The following is a 16,738-nucleotide window of genomic DNA, read 5'->3' on the forward strand; positions in this document are numbered from 1 at the left end:
TTTTGACCGTGGCTAGTGGCTTCATAGTTGCTATTGCCACTACTTCGGCCTGATCTACATCTATCCCTCTGCTATGGACCAAAAATCCTAGAAATTTCTCGACAAATACTCTAAAGGCACACTTCAACGGGTTCATCCTTAGCTTGAAAAGCCTACGTCTTTCGAACACATTTCTTAGAAACTTGACATGATCTTCCCGCCTTCTTGACTTCACTACTATGTCATCCACATAACTCTCCATTTCTTGGTGCATCATGTCGTGGAATATGGCAATCACGGTGCGCTGATAAATTGCACTTGCTGAATCCGCTAAATCAGTCCATAAAAGAGAACATGGCATTCCCTACAGCAAAATCTATTAGCAGGTCCATGTTAGGCAACGGGAATTCGTCTTTAGGACAAACCCGATTAAGATTTCTAAAATTGATGCAACATCATATCTGCCTGTTCTTCTTTTTCACAGGTACAATGTTGGACAGCCACCATGGGTGTTAAATTGGTTTGATGAACCCAACAGCTAATAATTTATGTACTTTCTTTACTATTTGATCTTCTATTTCAATGTGGAACACCTTGGTAGGCTAGGCTACTAGGTTAGCCCCAAGATCCACATTGAGCATGTGTACCACCAACCCTAGGTCTAGCCTAGGCATTTCATTGTAATCCTATGCAAAAACATCTCTGAACTCCTTCAACAGCAGGATTAATTCTCTTTCCTCTCCCGACAACTTTGAACTTATTGAAATTGGTCTTGGCTTCTGTGGGTCTGTGCCTTGGTTGATTTCTTCCATCTTTTCTTCTGCCATTACTTGTGCTTCTTTTTCTACCGCAATCTTCTTTTCACTTTCTGTGTCACTTTCTTCTTTCAAACCTTCTTGGGCCACATAGCATACTAGAGTCTTATTTTATGGCTCTCTTTCGAGACCCCCTTACGTGCTGTAAATAGGCCCTGCACACCTTCATAATTTGTATATTATCCTACCTTCAAGTGTTCAGACCCTAACGTATCGTGGCATATAGCCTTACTCCGGAGTTGGTGCTTCTTTCCTTTTTCTTTTTCGCATCAACAATTCCCTCAAATCAGGTTCTAGGTCATCTTGAATGTCCTCCCACTTAGGGACGAAAGTGCCAGTTGGCTTAGATAATGAACTTTCTCTAGATAGTGCCCATTCGTCGTAGAACATAGTCTCAACCAAATGGAAGGCCTACTCGTATAGGGATAGGTTTGCTGCTATCTATATCATCCTGCCATTTAATCTCCCTTTCACACACTAGTGATAGGTGGATGGAATGAGGAGATGCTTGTGTAGCCATGGCCTTCCCAATAGTATATGATAGGAAACTTATGTCTTCACCACATGGAATCGGGTTAGAAAGGCTATTAGGCCTACCTTCAGCCATAGTTGTATGTGTCCTATTGTGTACTTGCTTCTTCCTCTAAACCCCGTCACCTCCATTAGGCATCCTTGAATCTTGCTTTCCGGTATTCCTACTGCTTGCAGCGTGCTGAGTGGGATAAGATTTACTGAAGCGCCCGTGTTGACCAGGGCTCTATTAATGGGAATTTGATTTATGGAAGCCTCTAAGTAAAGGGGCCTTCTGTGGTTTGAGTATCCCATCCCCATGTCTTCATCACTGAAAGTGATCTCATTAGTGTCTTGCAGGAAGACCCTGTTAGTCTAGGCTTCTGCAGTAAGGCATTCTACTCCTGCTCCTGAAGCAATGCCTACTAAAGCCTCTATGGCCATCCTTCGTTCATTTGCTGTGAGCTCTAGTTAGTCGAACAATTTCTTGAACCGAGAGCTTTTCTACAGGGTTGTGATGGCTGCGGCATGCAGTGCCAGTCTTTCCTCTTCGTCCTCATCTGAATCTGCATAAATGACAACTACTGCTATCCCCTTCCCATTATGATTGGGGTGTGGGTTCCTTTATACCTCTAGTTGGGACAATTCAAGGGTTCCTTTTTTGATCCTGCGATGTACCAGTCTGCGAAGTGCCCAACATTCTGTGGTAGCGTGCTGCAAATAATTATGCAAGTGGCAGAAATGTGGGTCCCTCCATTCTTCTTCAATGGGCTCTCTGGAAACATGATTGGGTTTGAAAACCCCGTCTGCAATCCCTTTGTCTAAAAGCACATCCTGCTCCTTTGGTGTGCATCGTATTGGAGGAGGGCTCTCGTACTCCTTTCCTTCTGACTTCCTTTTCTTCTCGCCGGTGGACACTGTCATGGCTTGCAATGTGGACCTCCGCTCTTTGTGCTTGTCAAAGCTAGGCCTGACTGATTGGGCCATCTTTCTGGCCTTTTGTAGCAACTGGGCAAACTGGGAGATTTCTAAATTTTTCAAGATAGCTCTATATTCCATGATCATATTGCCCATACAAATTTCCACCAACGTCTTCTTTTCACAGTGATCATAGCAATCAAGGTTTATGTCCCTAAACATCTTGATATACTCCATGAGGTCTTCGCCGCTTCTCTGTTTAGTACCTTGCAAAGTTGCGAGTGTCACCATTTCTTCTCCGTGGAAATACTTGGTGTAGAACACATCTACCATATCCTCCCACATTGGGATTGATCCTGGCTTCAAGCCAGTGTACCAGGTATATGCCTAGTCACATAAGGACTTTGAAAACTCTCGGAGGCAAAGGTCCTCGTCTGCTGTGTAGGGACCAAGGGTGTCAATAAACTTGCTTACATGCTCAACGATGCTTCCCCTTCTGCCATCATACTATGCTCAGGTTCGTGGATCGTATCTATCAGGATAAGACTTGCTGAGTATCCTTAATGAGTAAGGAGGTCTTCGTGAATAGAATCTCTCCTTAAGCACCTTGGCCTTTTCTTGCTCTAGTAGCGATACTACATCAACCATCATGACGAAGCATTGTTCTGCGTTCAACAGGATTCCTTTGCTACTATTGTGGCCTAGCCCCCACTCCATTGGCACCCTTTGCTTGGTTGGGCTAGTGTGGCGTGGCTAGCCTTGACTCTGCCTATGATGGCACAGCACTCATATTTCGCATCGTCTTCAATCTTGGGGGCATAACTTGCGAGGGATTAGCTTACTTTCCCTATCTTTCTCCCAACTCCCTAGTGAAGTTGTCAATTTAAATGTGGTGGGCCTTTTTTGCGTAGTTGAGCCTCAACCCTCCTGCTACGCTACAACCTGTTAGTTTAAGGTAAGAGAGTTAGGACTGGCCGTACTAGGGCTACGCTTCAAGCCAACTTGTGCACAAGTTGAGCCAACCCAATGTAGACGCATCTTAACATGAGCACTGTGGGCTGAGTGTATGGCCTGGCCACAGCAGCAACAACTGTTACAAATGTTATGGCAAGAATACAGTATAGCAAGGTAACTACAATACTATATGGAATAAATACAACTAATGCCAAGAAATTGGTTAACAGAGTTACAACAGAATAATACAGCAAATAGAGATAATACTACAGTAGAAAAGGTAAATAACTCAATAACTGAACAAGAGGCAAACCACTCAACAAGTACAAATAGTAAAGAAAAAGGAAAGAGTTTGTCTACCAAACAATAGGCTGAACTTTTCAGCAGAAGCAGACCCAAGAAAGGAACCAGTCTTCAATGCGAGTAACCTCAAGAAAGGCTCCTGCCATAGAAGTTACACACTTTGGAGAAAGGGCATAAATGGTTTGAGCTTCGATTCTTAATCTCTATAAAATGGGTCTATCAAGAGGGAGAGAAAAGGTAGCTTGTTAATGCATGCCTTTATTCCTACCATTCATTTTTCCTCTTTGGTTTTCTTTCCAGTCTTTATTTGTTTTCTCTCTAGTTTTTTTGTGTATTCTTTTGTTTTCTATTCTCTCCTTTCTTTCTATCTCTCCTCTGTTTGTCCCCCTTTCACTGCATTGTGGGATTTACCATTTTTGTCCCTCAACTACTTTTGGCTCTTTATGGGTATCCCTCCAGAACTGCTCACTAGCCTACCGACTACCCAGCCACTACCTCTACACAAAGTGTGTTGGTTGCACCACTCTCCATTCCTAGACAAAATTACTTGTCTTGTTTCTTACCTCTCTCTGATTTTGTTTCACTTATTTGGATAAAGATTAAGCTACCTCATCACCTACCTCGATAGCATGTATCAAGTGGTCCCAGCCCGTACTTACCTTTTTTGGGTGAGATGTCATCCTAACAGGACATTTCTTCCAAAGAAGCTTAAGCAAGAACCCTAAAATAGACCCCATTTTCTCCCCACCACCAAACCACGCCCTCTGAAAACCTTGACCCGTGGCCCACCTCCCATGTATTGGCTGGGTACAAGTAAGTAGTGCCTTGGCCCTTTGTGCATGCTCCACTCCATTTGAATTTGTCTTTCTGGCCTTCACACCATTTCTGCTACCTTTGCGTTTGTTTGATTATGTTGTGCATACTAGTTGATATTTATCTTTTATGGCGTGAAGGATGTGTAGGCATTTAGGCTCATATTTTCTTCCTTTCATCCCTTCTTGGACTGGGTATCGCTTGGGCAAAAGCCTTCATCTTCCTGCTTAGCCCGTGCTTTTCTTCTCTATGACCATAGGCCTTTTGGGCACTAATCCTGTCATATCACCTCATTGTGTCTGTTATAACTTTACCTCTTTTTTTATTTCTTATTACCCTGTGGGCTTATGGGCTGATGTTCTTGCCATGTCAACCCATTTCTTCATCAATCTTTTGCTCAGAGCTTCCTTGGCCCACTTTTCACATCTTTACTTCTATTGGGCTTATTGGCCAACATTTCTACCTTGCTGGCCCATTTTACTACTTTATTCCTTGGGTTTCCTCGCTCATTTGTTTCTTCTTTACCTCTTTTACTCTCATATGCTTTTTTGTTAAATTCTTTAAACTTCCTCAGCCCATTTACTACATATTTACCTCTTATTACCCTTTTGAGCTTATTAGCCATTAAGCCAACCCATTAAGTTTACCAATTCATTTCCTGAGCTTCCCCGGCCCATTTACTTCCTCTTTATCTCTTATTATTCCAACAGGCTTACTACTTCATTCATTGGACTTCCTCAGCCCATTTACTTCTTCTTTACCTCTTTTTATTTTCGTGGGCCTGCTGGCCATCAATCCTGCTACTTCAACCCGCCAAGTTTGTTTCCTTATTTCTTTACCATTTTGCCCATCATTTCCTTCTCACCTTCTCTATTGTTGGGCTTCTTCTGCTGTTGAGCCCTTTGTCAAAAAATGGGCATCAATAAAGGGCCAACTCCTATTTTGTAGCCTATATCTTAAAAAATGTTTAACAGTTATAAATATTATAATGGATTTAAAAAAATAAAAAAAAATAATAATTGGGGGCACAGTCCCCACACCCTTGGTTGTAGTTCTACCCCCGTCTCCAATTTAATATTTTCTTTCCTCCATTTTTCAATCATAGGCCATCCTTGTCTACTTTGTGTGATCTTATTTATACCAATTGACATGGTGCATTGGGTCATAACGGAGAGAAATGACTAAAATAACATAGTAATATTTCTTAAATACCTCATAATATCATTCCAACTAGCTTCACTGTTCAAATAAATTTTTTTTTTTCAATGAATCAAAACAAAGAAAAAGGAAAAGAAATAGTTGTGCATTGGTTATAAGAATCAAAACTGGGTTTCTTGGTGAGTTCTATCTTGTGTCAATACTAGAGAAGCCCTGCATCCTTTTCCGGACGGCCAGCACCAAATATGAATAAATCACAGTTGCAGCCACAAAAGACACACCTATATAGACGCATAATGTTGTTGCACAGACATAGAGGTACCTGAAAGAATAATGCACACAATAAGTTTCAATAATGTATGGAAATAGCTAACTTAGACAACATACAAGCAGCCAAGAGCCTTGTAGCTTGCACTTTCTAGTGTTTCCAATGGAGATGTCCAGGGTTTAAATCTCCACTCCCCCATTGATGTAAGTTGTAACTATTGAATCATAACAAAAAAATAAAAGGACAACATACAAGGAAATACTTGATGAACAGAATTCTAGACGGAAAAGAAAAGGGAGAGAGAGGAGGGAAGATGGAATTTTAGTTAGAATCATGGAATTATAGCAACCCCTTGGCCCATGCAACTAAATGTCAATTCCTACATGCACATGCTACTAGTATAATGATGGTCAGCACACTTTAGGTTCAATTGAAGACTTACTTTGGAGAAAAGACACTCCAAACAAATAGATGATTCCTCATCAACAGCAGTACGATGGTGTATGCCGTCAAGATAATGGAATTCACGCCCAGTGGAACCAGACAAGGAAATGCAAGCATATTCTTGAGAAGATGTTCTGAATCTGCTTTCTGGGGAATTACAAGATAGCTTGTGTCCACTGATATATACATCACTATGCTAAGAAGAAAAAAGCTGGGGGATGCATAGGTGATGATGAACATTAAGATGCCAGAAAGTAGGGTTGAGTAACTTGACATACCCTGCATTGGGTAAAACAATTAGGGAAAATTAGATAACCCAGGGCTTTGTAGATCACAAACACAGTGCAGATGACAAAGTTTGTTTATAAAAAAGTACTTTTCTCTATGTTGTAAACTAAAATAGACAAGAAAAGGATATACAATGAAAGCTCCAGCAACATCAATGGTAGCCAAAGTATTGCTGTTCCCTAGTGCAAAATGGCCTGCCATTCCCAAATAGTACAACGCAGCAATCTAGAAGAAAACAACATTTCCCAGAATTAGTTCATGAAATACATTTAGTCCCAATGAAATACATTTAATCACAAGACAATAAATGCGACAGTGCGACTAACCTATTTTACCCAATATAGAGTACAAGTTCAAGTGCAGTCATTGTTCTCAAAGTCAGCCTTAATGAGATACAAGAAAGCACAATACTACAATTGCTCTAACTTATTGTGGGTTAAAGCCAAGGTCTTCCAACACAAGCCCAAGATTTTACAAATAATTTTACAGATCCCATAAATTCCCACCCTTATTAACATTCACATCTTATTAATCTGAAATATATATTTACCCAATTCTTATACAAAGAGTACTATGCATGCAAGCCTATAATTTGTATTAACACCTTAGAAAGCAAATCTATTGTTATTTTCAGGAATGTTGCTAAATAATTAGCACACCAGAAATCTGTACACTAAAATAACATAGTGATATTTTCTCCTTTGTATTAAACAAAAGATAAAATAAAATCTAACCTTATAAGTGTTTTTAAGGAAAGAGTTGTGCCAACAAGAACATTTTAAAAAATCTTAAAAGTGCTTTCATTAACCACACATTTGCCAAGTTAAGAGCCATGGTGCTGTAATTCAGGCAAACATTGTTCTCAATTTGGACAATCATCCTACCCGTCAATTTTGTTAAACTAGAAGGGTCTCTTTCCCTTCATACTAAACAAAGCAAGATTATAAGTCCACAAAGCAGTTGAATTTTTACACACCCATTTTAAGGTGTCATTACTAGTCAAAGATTCAGGCCCCAGTTTATTTGGAAGTATAAATTGAATTAATATGCTGTATGTTGTATGTATCTGGTTAGGCCAGTATTCTTTAAGATTTGGCCCCAGCAAAATAATTATTTGCTTTCAACATAAAGAAGAGGAAATCAACATTTACTCATAACAAGATGATACCGAAACTGACCTCAACCCACTGCTTATGATGTACACCGCCATTAGAAGCATAAATTAAGCTTGCCAAGATTTGCACAAAAAGCAATAACATAGGCAGTGCATTAATTGGTTGTTGTAGTAGTAGCTGAAGAAGACACCAACAGAACAGGTATGCCCATCCAATCAAATATAAAGAATTTTTCAATTCAAGAAGCGGATACTCGTTTTGAATTTCAATGGGAACAGAACCTGACATGAAGCTATGATGACTTGAGTAAATCTTAGATACACAAATAGGCATTAGCCATGGATAGGCCACAAAAGTCCCAATTGTGGCAATACCCAGACCTGCAAAGATGATTTGTACCAATAAGGTAGCATTATAATTTGATGACGCAAATATGTTGTCTTGATATTTCTGGATATGTTGCAAAACCAACAGCCCAAACATCAAAAAGCTAAACCCAACCACCAGACTAATTTTTCTCCTTGATCCTGATAAAGATAGAGCAAACAAGCACAAGCTGATCATCAGGAGGCCAGAGACTAGCTGAATGGATTTTACATGGTTGCTTCCAGCATTCTCAAGCCACTTTGAAATGTCAGGAAGATAGGTCCAATTCACACCTCCTTGATGCCAGCCTCTCAAAGTTCTTCCCGAAATAATAAGCACAAAGATGGAGCACATTTGAAAAGCAATTTTCTTATTTCCCTTGTACAATCTAAACAAACTTCGTGATGCCTCCACTAGGAGGGACTGCATCATTTTACGGAGTAATAACATATTTAATGTGGAGGTCACAAAATGCCAAATATATTGCTCTTCCTCTACCATGGAACTTGAACCCATACTTACAACAAGTATCAAAATAACTCCCAAGACAAAAGTCTCGTCTAAACTCCAAGTGTGCATACTATACTTTGAGTCAAAACACTGTTGCATCTTTGTATTGTAAACTTCTTTGTAGAAAAAAAATATAAGGCTCAACAATATCAGACATGACAGCATCATTGCTGCAACTCCAAAAGCAAGAAGGTTAACAGGTTTCTGGAAAATAACAAGAATTGTCAATAAAAGGGATAAAATAGGAACACAAGATCAACAGGATGACAAAATTGACAATTTGCTGATATCCCCACACTGAGAATAACCATGGATTTTTTCTTCACCTTCACATTGAAAAGACTTTCAATCAACACAGAAACTTTAAAAAGGAATAGACATACATCAGTAACTCTGCGTGATAACCACTCACTTGCAGTTTTCAGGAACTCATAATATGCTGCAACTATGCCACTGTAGTCTTCCCTATTATAAGACCTACTGGATTTACAAAAGCAGCAACATTAGGCACCAGTAATGTTTCCAACGAATTTCACTTTCATGATTATTATGATATATGGCATCATGTACCCACCTGGAGACATCCTTCAACCTCCATGAACTGTGAAGCATTGTGGCTTTCAAATATAAGCAGCAAATCGTATTCTCTATATTCCCACTGCACTTATTTATCCTACACCCTTGATCATCACTAAAGCCATCACATAGGGAATTTTCACATGATAAACCAGGTAATTGTGCTTGCAGTAATCTGAGTAACTGCCAGGAATTTAACTCCAATGCTTTCAGTTGTTGATCATCTAAACTCATCAAGAACAAAAAAACATTTTTTTTTTAACTTTAGGAGAGTTTTGTGTACACATCCATTTTACAAGAACTTTCCCCTCTATTCTAATTATAAAAAAAACTATTACTAATTAAAAAAAAAAACGTAAAAATAAAAACAAACAAGGAAACAGGATCAAATCAGATGACAACATATATTATAAATGCAACTCAACTAAGCCTTGACCCAAACTTTAATTGTAGTACACAAGTTCACATATAATATGAGAATAAAAGGTATTATAAGTTTTCTGCATGCCGGCCTTTAATCTGATTAGTCCACTGCAAGATCTGACACTACAGAAACTATTAACAGTCTGCACCTATTTCAGTGTAATATATGCCAACAAATATCTATCAGTCTCAAATGTACACGACTAGATTTTTCAGAGGTACAGATGATGATAAAGACACAGAAAAAGTTAACATTTACACAGGAATTCTAGAAAACCAATCTACATTTAGTTCATAAAATGAAAAACTAATCAAGAAGTAATCAGCAATCAGTGTGGAAGTCAAATAACTAAAGAAAACAAATATAACCCCATTTTAGAAGAATGCTCAAGAATCACATGAATCATCAAAACTCCAAGTGAAAATCTTAAAAACACTGAGCAGTCAACAATCTCCATGAAAAAATTTATATGTTCACATAAATGTTTGGACAATGATCCTTTCTCAATAATAGTTACACTACCATGTTATCCATCGGTAAGATACCTCCCGAAATAAAGATCCTAACAATAAATGTGGTTCATCCTCAAAAGCTTTCAAGTCAGCTTCCTAATGAAGTTTTAAGTCAAAATAAAGAAACTCAATTTTTTCATACTTAAATCAAAAACATAACAAAAAATAACCTAGTTAATCTGCAACATACTGCCAAGTTATTGTAAGCACACTTGAAGTTGTAGAATGTTGTAGAACCAATTTCAAAGGTTTCTGTGGCTGTTAACCAAAAGGTTAGAGGTTCAAGCCCTCCCTCTAGCACTCATATGTTTTAACTTTATTAAAAAATAAATAAATTAAAAATTAAATATAAAAAATTAAAAATTTAAAAAATTTAAAAAAATTTTAAAAAAAAAAAAAAAAAAAAAAAAAAGCTAAGCTTCCAAGGCCATCCTACATACAAAATGTTGTAAGCAACAAATAGCATAGTACAGACACAGTTCCAATTTTGGGTGATCCCGTTTAGTAATATGGATGAGTATTTCTTATTCTATCATTTCCTTTCCTGTCACTCATCCAATGCTTACAGGGCATAACTTAATAGCTAACTTTCTGAAGTACCTCTCCTCTCCATCCATCCATCAATCTATTTGTATGAAAAATCCTATGACAAACAACCAGATATTGAGTACACATACAGTTAATAGGACTAACGTATAATTTTAACCAAGTGTGAGCAGACAACAAAGGGTTAATTCAAACAGCATTTGTGAATTAAAGCATTTGATCTAACTTCAATGAGGATAATGAGTAATGAAGCCCTCCATTATTAAAGCAGCTTTTGATTTCATACTCATATCATCTACTTCTATTTCCTTCTTTAAAAGCTTTTTTCTGAACTCTTTTCTTTTGTTTTGCAATTGAGAGAGAGAGAGAGAGAGAGAACCTGTAAATGAACCAAAAGTGCCCGAGAGAAGGACACCTACATTGTTTTTAGGAATTGGCACACCAAATAGAAGGGCTAATGTAGGTGCAATGTCAACCTGGGTCACAAGAATCAGAGTCTATTAATGAACATCATTACAACCTTGAATGAAGTCATCAATTAAAGAATTTGTTAGAATTATGATTAAGTGATTATTCACCATTTTCTAACAACTTAAGCTTTTGGGCCAAGCGTTAATTTATAATGGTATCAAAGCAAGAAATCCTAAATTCGATCCCTGACTCCATTCTACCTCCCATTTAAAATATTAAAAACTCCACGTGTTAGGCCCCACTTTAGGCCCACACATGATGGAGAATGTTAGAATTATGATTAATTAATTAAATTCACCATTTTCTAATAGCTTAAACTTTTGAGACAATTGATAATTTATCTGAATTTAATATCTTCTACATAGAAATAAACAAAGAAATAATCTAAAGGAAGCCTAAAGTTCAATAGCTTAATTACCTGGTAAACTGTATTGAGAGTGTACAATGCATAATCAGAGACATGATTTCTCAGGCCAATAAAAAGAGCTAAGGAGTCGGTTTCTTCAAATGAGGAGCCCCCATGATTACCGTTGTATGTCATGCCATGGTCACTTACAACCACCTATGAGTAAAACTCATTAAAGAGACAGATACCTAAGAAAATTCAATGTATTGAATGGACTTTACAGCTTGAACAGCTAAACAGAAGTTATGACAATATGAATATCAAACTATTCAAACAAGTACAACCAGGAGGGTATAGCAGTAGAGTTCTACACAAAATGAAGAAAGATAGCCAAAAACGGGCAATAGAAACACATCAACAAAACAGAAGTTATGACCATGTGAATATCAAACTGTTGAAACAACTACAACTAAAAGGGCATAGCAGTATGGTTCTACATAAAATGAAGACAATGATAGCAAAAAAAAAAGCTAACACAAAACATTAACAATCATAATCAGTGTGCACATTACGTGTTAGTATACTACTTACTAATACTAAGAACATAGAGTCCTGCATGAAAACATATATAGCTGCTTTACACAAACAGGACTCCAAAAAGGGATAAGCAAGCAATTAATGTGGATAATCAGATATTTCCAGATTAGATGGGTAAAAGCATGTATCATATTCCTAAAAAATTTGGGGGGGAGGAAACAAACAATCATTAATTCATCATTTGACCTTCAATATGCTAAAGGGCCACTCTTATAAAATAAAGGCCAAAAATGGCAGTCAAAAAGACATTAAAGTTTTAGAATAGAACTGAAGAGCCACTCTTTTTGCCCCCCAAAAAGACGAGATCATCAATCCCAAATGCTTAGATCTTTAGATAGTGGGCCAGCAATTAATATCATGCTCACAAACTACACTAACATTAGGCACACAAAATTCACATATTCCTATTTATATGGATCAAAGTAATCTGAATGATAATCAATAATACACTAAAATTCTCAAGAAGGGTAAAAAGGAGGAATCACAAACCAAAAGGGTCTGTCCTTGGCCATTCTCTTGATCCGCAATAACACTTGTATGAATCATATTCACCACCTTATCCATCTCCAAAAGTTTTGGGGCCATTAAGATGCTGAAATAGTTTAATAAAAATCAATAGTGAAGCTAAGAAAAATAATATCCAAAATAATTTGGATAAGATTCGCAGTGTTATACCTGTTACGCCCACCAATATGTCCCACATGATCCAGCCCTAGATAATGTAGAACCTGACACAATAGCTTCAGTTAAAGCAAGAGAATGAATTACCTCTCAAAGTGGAAATTGAATTCATCATCCAAACAGCAATATTATAACTTTTATAAAGAATTATTAAACAAACATTAATCTGAATACATTACATTGGACGCTGTTGCAATACAAATAAATAAATTTAATATACATAGTTTACAAATTAGAAAGAGAAATTTCTGAAGTACAAAGCAAGTATCAAAGCACACAACCTTGTGCAACGTATGTATCTTCTGCAACAGAAATCTATGTAGTGGAAAGAAAGCTTATGATCAAATTTTATTCTTAAGATTTTGAATAATAACAAGTAAGCAGAGTTACTAGTAATCCTAAGAAGAACTAAAGCTAAGACAGGAAAAGTTATGTTAGGCTCAAGAAGAAGCCAGCAGACATTAATTTCAAAGGCATTATAACCATTATCACTAGTGGAAATACTAAGAAGATATTATTGGTCGACTAGTAACAAAGACTAACCATAAGATCCCAGTCATCTCTGCTTAGCTCATCCCCCAAATGCCGAGAAACATTTTGATCTACTTGTACAGTATCTTTTACCTGTCACAAGAAGAAACTTGAGTATCTGTTGCAATTAGTCAATGATAAAACCTTCATTCCTGAACCACTCCAGAATCTCAGATGAAAGTTGCAAATTATTAAAGCTGATTTTATGAGTGTTGACAAAAGATCATGTAGAAACAACAAAAACAAGTAGTAACCATTTATGACCAACCAGAAATGTCAAAATACTGGCCTAACTAGATCGTGGTAACATGGCATGGGAAATGTGCAATTTCTCCAGTTTATTTGGATATGAGATAAGATACATATTTTTTCACAACAGGGTATACACAATTTATATCATCACATGCAATCTTGCAACATTCTGGTGTGGGGAAAAATATAAAAATACTATCAATCATCATGCTGACTATTAAAAATCAGGATGAACTTTTTCTTTAAAAGAAAAAGAAAAAAAACTCATTTGTAAATGAACCCACAAAATGGAGCTATGAATACTTAGAGCATTCACAGCAGTGGGGGCAAAATTTTAGCTATTTAGCTACACCAAAAATCACTTTATCTATTATACCTGCATACGTGCTGCAGCAGTGGATCTATTTTAGCTTCTAACACAATAAAATAATATAAATATTACAATAAAATAATATAACTACTCTAATAAAATAATATATCACACCCAAAAAAAAATCAACAGCACCACCCACAACCCACTCTACCATTAGCCACAGTCACAACCACCATCACTACCACCCCCACCACCACCACCAGTCCACAGCAGAAAAAAAAAGAGAAGCCGGAGAGATAGAAATGGGAAAAGATTATTTAAATGAGAGATGAGAGAGGAATGTAATAAAAAAATAATTTTTTTTTTTTACCTGTGTGCTACAGTACACATCTAAATATAGATGTGTACTGTAGCTGTGGAGCTAAATCTTTTAGATTTAGCTCCACTGCTGCATGATGTTTTTTGTGATTTTAAGCTAAAAATATAGCATTATACCTATTTAGCACCACTGCTGTGAGTGCTCTTATGTATTGTATTTTATAAAACTGCCACACGCCCCCAATAACTTGATTTTTCCTTTTTTTTCTTTTTTAAATACCGAATCCAACTTTTAGAGGGTGATTAATAAAGCAGTTTGATTAATGTTATTTGTAGTTTTTTAAAATATGTGTAAGTGAAAATGTGTGTAATATTATTTAAAATGTAACTTTTTATTTTTCTAAAAGATAATTTTTTTTAATTAATGGATTTTTCAGTCACAAAATTACCTAAGAGTGTGATGCGATTTATATACAAAATTATTTCACCCAAAAAATGCACAAATCATCACATTCCTTAGATATTTTTGTCATTAAAAATTTAGCAATCTCGAATTATTAAAAATGAAAAGTATTACATTGTAGGGAAAAAAATTGGAAATTAGACTTGACACATATGTGATTAGGCAAAGTTTTGATAGTCTTTCCTTCTCTTAAACAATTTCAAAAAGTAATTTTCATCATTCTATTTTTACAAATATATAATTTTATAATTTTTTTATGTTTTTAATTGATACTAGGGACCACCCAACTGAATTTAAAATTACACTGATCTCTAACTTTCTCTACTTTCTCTTTATTTTGTTTTTAGTCTTTATAAGGAAGACTAAAATGAGCTCTTCTTGTTGTACCATCTTTTGCAATAAATGCAATATCAAAATGCATGTGGAGAGGAAGAAGGAAATAAATGTTACCTTTTATGCAAGTAAATTGATCTTTAAATTTATAAGAGAACATTATTAACTTTGTTAGAGTGCATCATAATTCTTGTGTTTATTCACAATACCACTTAACCATTATAGTAAATAATAAATAAACATACAGAGAATAACTTTCTCTATATATATTCATACTATTTCAGATAAAAATAATATATGATTTTGTAAGTATAAAAACTTTGTAATACAATTTTTATTTTTTAAATATATATATATATATATAAAGAAATGATGTTTCAGCCTTTGGTCATAAATTAATATTGTGTTAAATTGAATATAGATTAATATTGTGTTAGATGCTTGATTGAACATGATATTTCATACCAATAAATCCATCATCGAATACATCCAAGATAATACATACAAATTATTATTTTTTTACTCATGATAATTCAAACGGATTAATGTATAACTAGCCTTTCACGTGCATGCTCAGAGGCTCTTCTATTTTTTGGGTAAAGATTAATAATTTACATTTATTATAATTTGGGATTTTTACTTTTTCCAAACACCAAAAAAAAAAAAATATATATATATATATATATGTGTGTGTGTGTGTGTGTGTGTGTGTGTGAGACTGAGTGTACGGCATAGCGTCCATCAAAGCCTTGGGCGGAGGCTTATCATCCTTACCAAGCACAAATTCTGCTGGAAGACCATCAATAACCTAAACTGACATGGTTGTAATAAATGACAAACTGAACCTTATCCCATTATATTACATAGCATCATTTAATGGCCCAACATTTATCGATTTAACTAAAGTAAAATTTAAGTTTGGAGTTGTTTTCATTCTGGCCCTCCATGTTTGATTCCATTTCATATTGGCCATGCCATCGCCATCCATTTCGGTAACTAATCTAGTGAAACGTGGCATTATCCAATATCCAGGTAACATTGCTTAATCGAGAAACAAAAAGCATGGTCAATATGAATGCGAAATCAAACATGATATAAATTTTGAAACGTAAAATGCCAAAATGAAAACAATCTCAAACTTTAATTTTCGAGACATTGATTTTTAACGGATATGGTTCATAAGGTAAGCTTTACATACCATTAAAACCAGTCTGTCAAATGGAGCAATTCCAGATAGTTCCTACATTAACACACACCACCAATTTTCAAATACAGCATCAACAAGAATTTAAAAAAATTAAAAAAATAATAATAAAAAATAAATTGATACAAATTACATAGAGCACAAATCAATAAAAACAGACCTCATAGAGCGATTTGAGGTTGTGCGGAGGCAGATCTGAGTCAGTCTGATTGTGAACCGGAGTACACGTCGGAGCTCGGAAACTCTCGGCGCCGCTGAATCGTAAGCGAAGGAAGGAAAAGAAACTGTGAAATTGTTTTGATTGCAGAGAGAGAGAGAGAGAGAATTGAGGGATTATAGTTATACCTGACGCCGGAGAGGGCTGGTTTGACGGGAAAGAAGCCATAAACGAAGAGTAAGAGGCCAATGATTTGGATTGTAACTCCGGTTATTGTGAGTATTGTTAGCTTAGTGCAAGTTAACGAAGAAGACATTTCATTTCATTTAGGGGTTTAGACTCAGACTCAAAGAGAAATTAATTGGAAAAACCCCAAAGACTACCACTGTGTCTTTTTGCTATGCTTCGTGGATCTCAACTGCTGATGGAAGAGCGAGCGAATACGAATTCAGTTGGAAGGAAGCATTTTGCATCTCTTTTCTTTTCTTGTGTTTAAATTTTAAATTGAAATATACAAAAAGAAGGTAGTGGAGCTTGAGCAGTCTTATTTGTAATTTTTTTGAAAAACTTAGG

At 36.2% G+C, this 16,738-nt stretch overlaps 2 protein-coding genes across 3 annotated transcripts; both read right to left on the bottom strand.

Annotated features, from left to right (window-relative positions):
* Nucleotides 1–5,462: 5,462 nt before the first annotated feature.
* On the bottom strand, nt 5,463–13,868 carry LOC111988172 (GPI ethanolamine phosphate transferase 2). Of its 2 annotated transcripts, XM_065762004.1 has the most exons (12): nt 13,754–13,868; nt 13,138–13,218; nt 12,589–12,641; nt 12,403–12,505; nt 11,389–11,532; nt 10,879–10,975; nt 9,016–9,241; nt 8,768–8,921; nt 7,629–8,645; nt 6,583–6,675; nt 6,161–6,441; nt 5,463–5,772 (listed from the first exon to the last, which is right to left on the bottom strand). In XM_065762004.1, the coding sequence occupies exons 1-12, from the start codon at nt 13,757–13,759 to the stop codon at nt 5,637–5,639; spliced, it is 2,391 nt and encodes a 796-aa protein (XP_065618076.1). In that variant the 5' UTR covers nt 13,760–13,868; the 3' UTR covers nt 5,463–5,636. The 2 variants fall into 2 exon arrangements, with proteins under 2 accessions (XP_065618076.1, XP_065618077.1); XM_065762005.1 differs by lacking the exons at nt 12,589–12,641; nt 13,138–13,218; nt 13,754–13,868 and having other exon boundaries at nt 11,389–11,564; nt 12,403–12,495.
* A 965-nt stretch (nt 13,869–14,833) lies between these two features.
* Nucleotides 14,834–16,681, bottom strand: LOC136062667 (uncharacterized). Its single transcript, XM_065762008.1, has 5 exons — nt 16,354–16,681; nt 16,169–16,262; nt 16,003–16,044; nt 15,524–15,612; nt 14,834–14,861 (listed from the first exon to the last, which is right to left on the bottom strand). Exons 1-5 carry the CDS (start codon nt 16,479–16,481, stop codon nt 14,834–14,836), a joined length of 381 nt encoding a protein of 126 aa, XP_065618080.1. The 5' UTR covers nt 16,482–16,681.
* Between the last annotated feature and the right edge of the window lie 57 nt (nt 16,682–16,738).

The sequence above is a fragment of the Quercus suber genome, unplaced genomic scaffold (genome assembly GCF_002906115.3).
Source record: "Quercus suber isolate HL8 unplaced genomic scaffold, Cork oak 2.0 scaffold_438, whole genome shotgun sequence".
In the NCBI taxonomy this organism is placed as follows: Eukaryota; Viridiplantae; Streptophyta; class Magnoliopsida; order Fagales; family Fagaceae; genus Quercus; species Quercus suber.

What these genes read in the sequence shown, in the direction of transcription:
- LOC111988172 (XM_065762004.1), bottom strand. An exon ending in ATCATAAGCAGTGGGTTGAG is followed by an intron (nt 6,676 to 7,628) that starts GTCAGTTTCGGT and finishes GTTTTCTTCTAG; the next exon opens with ATTGCTGCGTTGTACTATTT. An exon ending in ATGTTGCTGGAGCTTTCATT is followed by an intron (nt 6,442 to 6,582) that starts GTATATCCTTTT and finishes TACCCAATGCAG; the next exon opens with GGTATGTCAAGTTACTCAAC.
- LOC136062667 (XM_065762008.1), bottom strand. Translation starts at nt 16,481, where the DNA reads ATGTCTTCTTCGTTAACTTGCACTAAGCTAACAATACTCACAATAACC. An exon ending in ACCTCAAATCGCTCTATGAG is followed by an intron (nt 16,045 to 16,168) that starts GTCTGTTTTTAT and finishes GTGTTAATGTAG; the next exon opens with GAACTATCTGGAATTGCTCC. An exon ending in GACGCTATGCCGTACACTCA is followed by an intron (nt 14,862 to 15,523) that starts GTCTCACACACA and finishes TTATTGCAAAAG; the next exon opens with ATGGTACAACAAGAAGAGCT.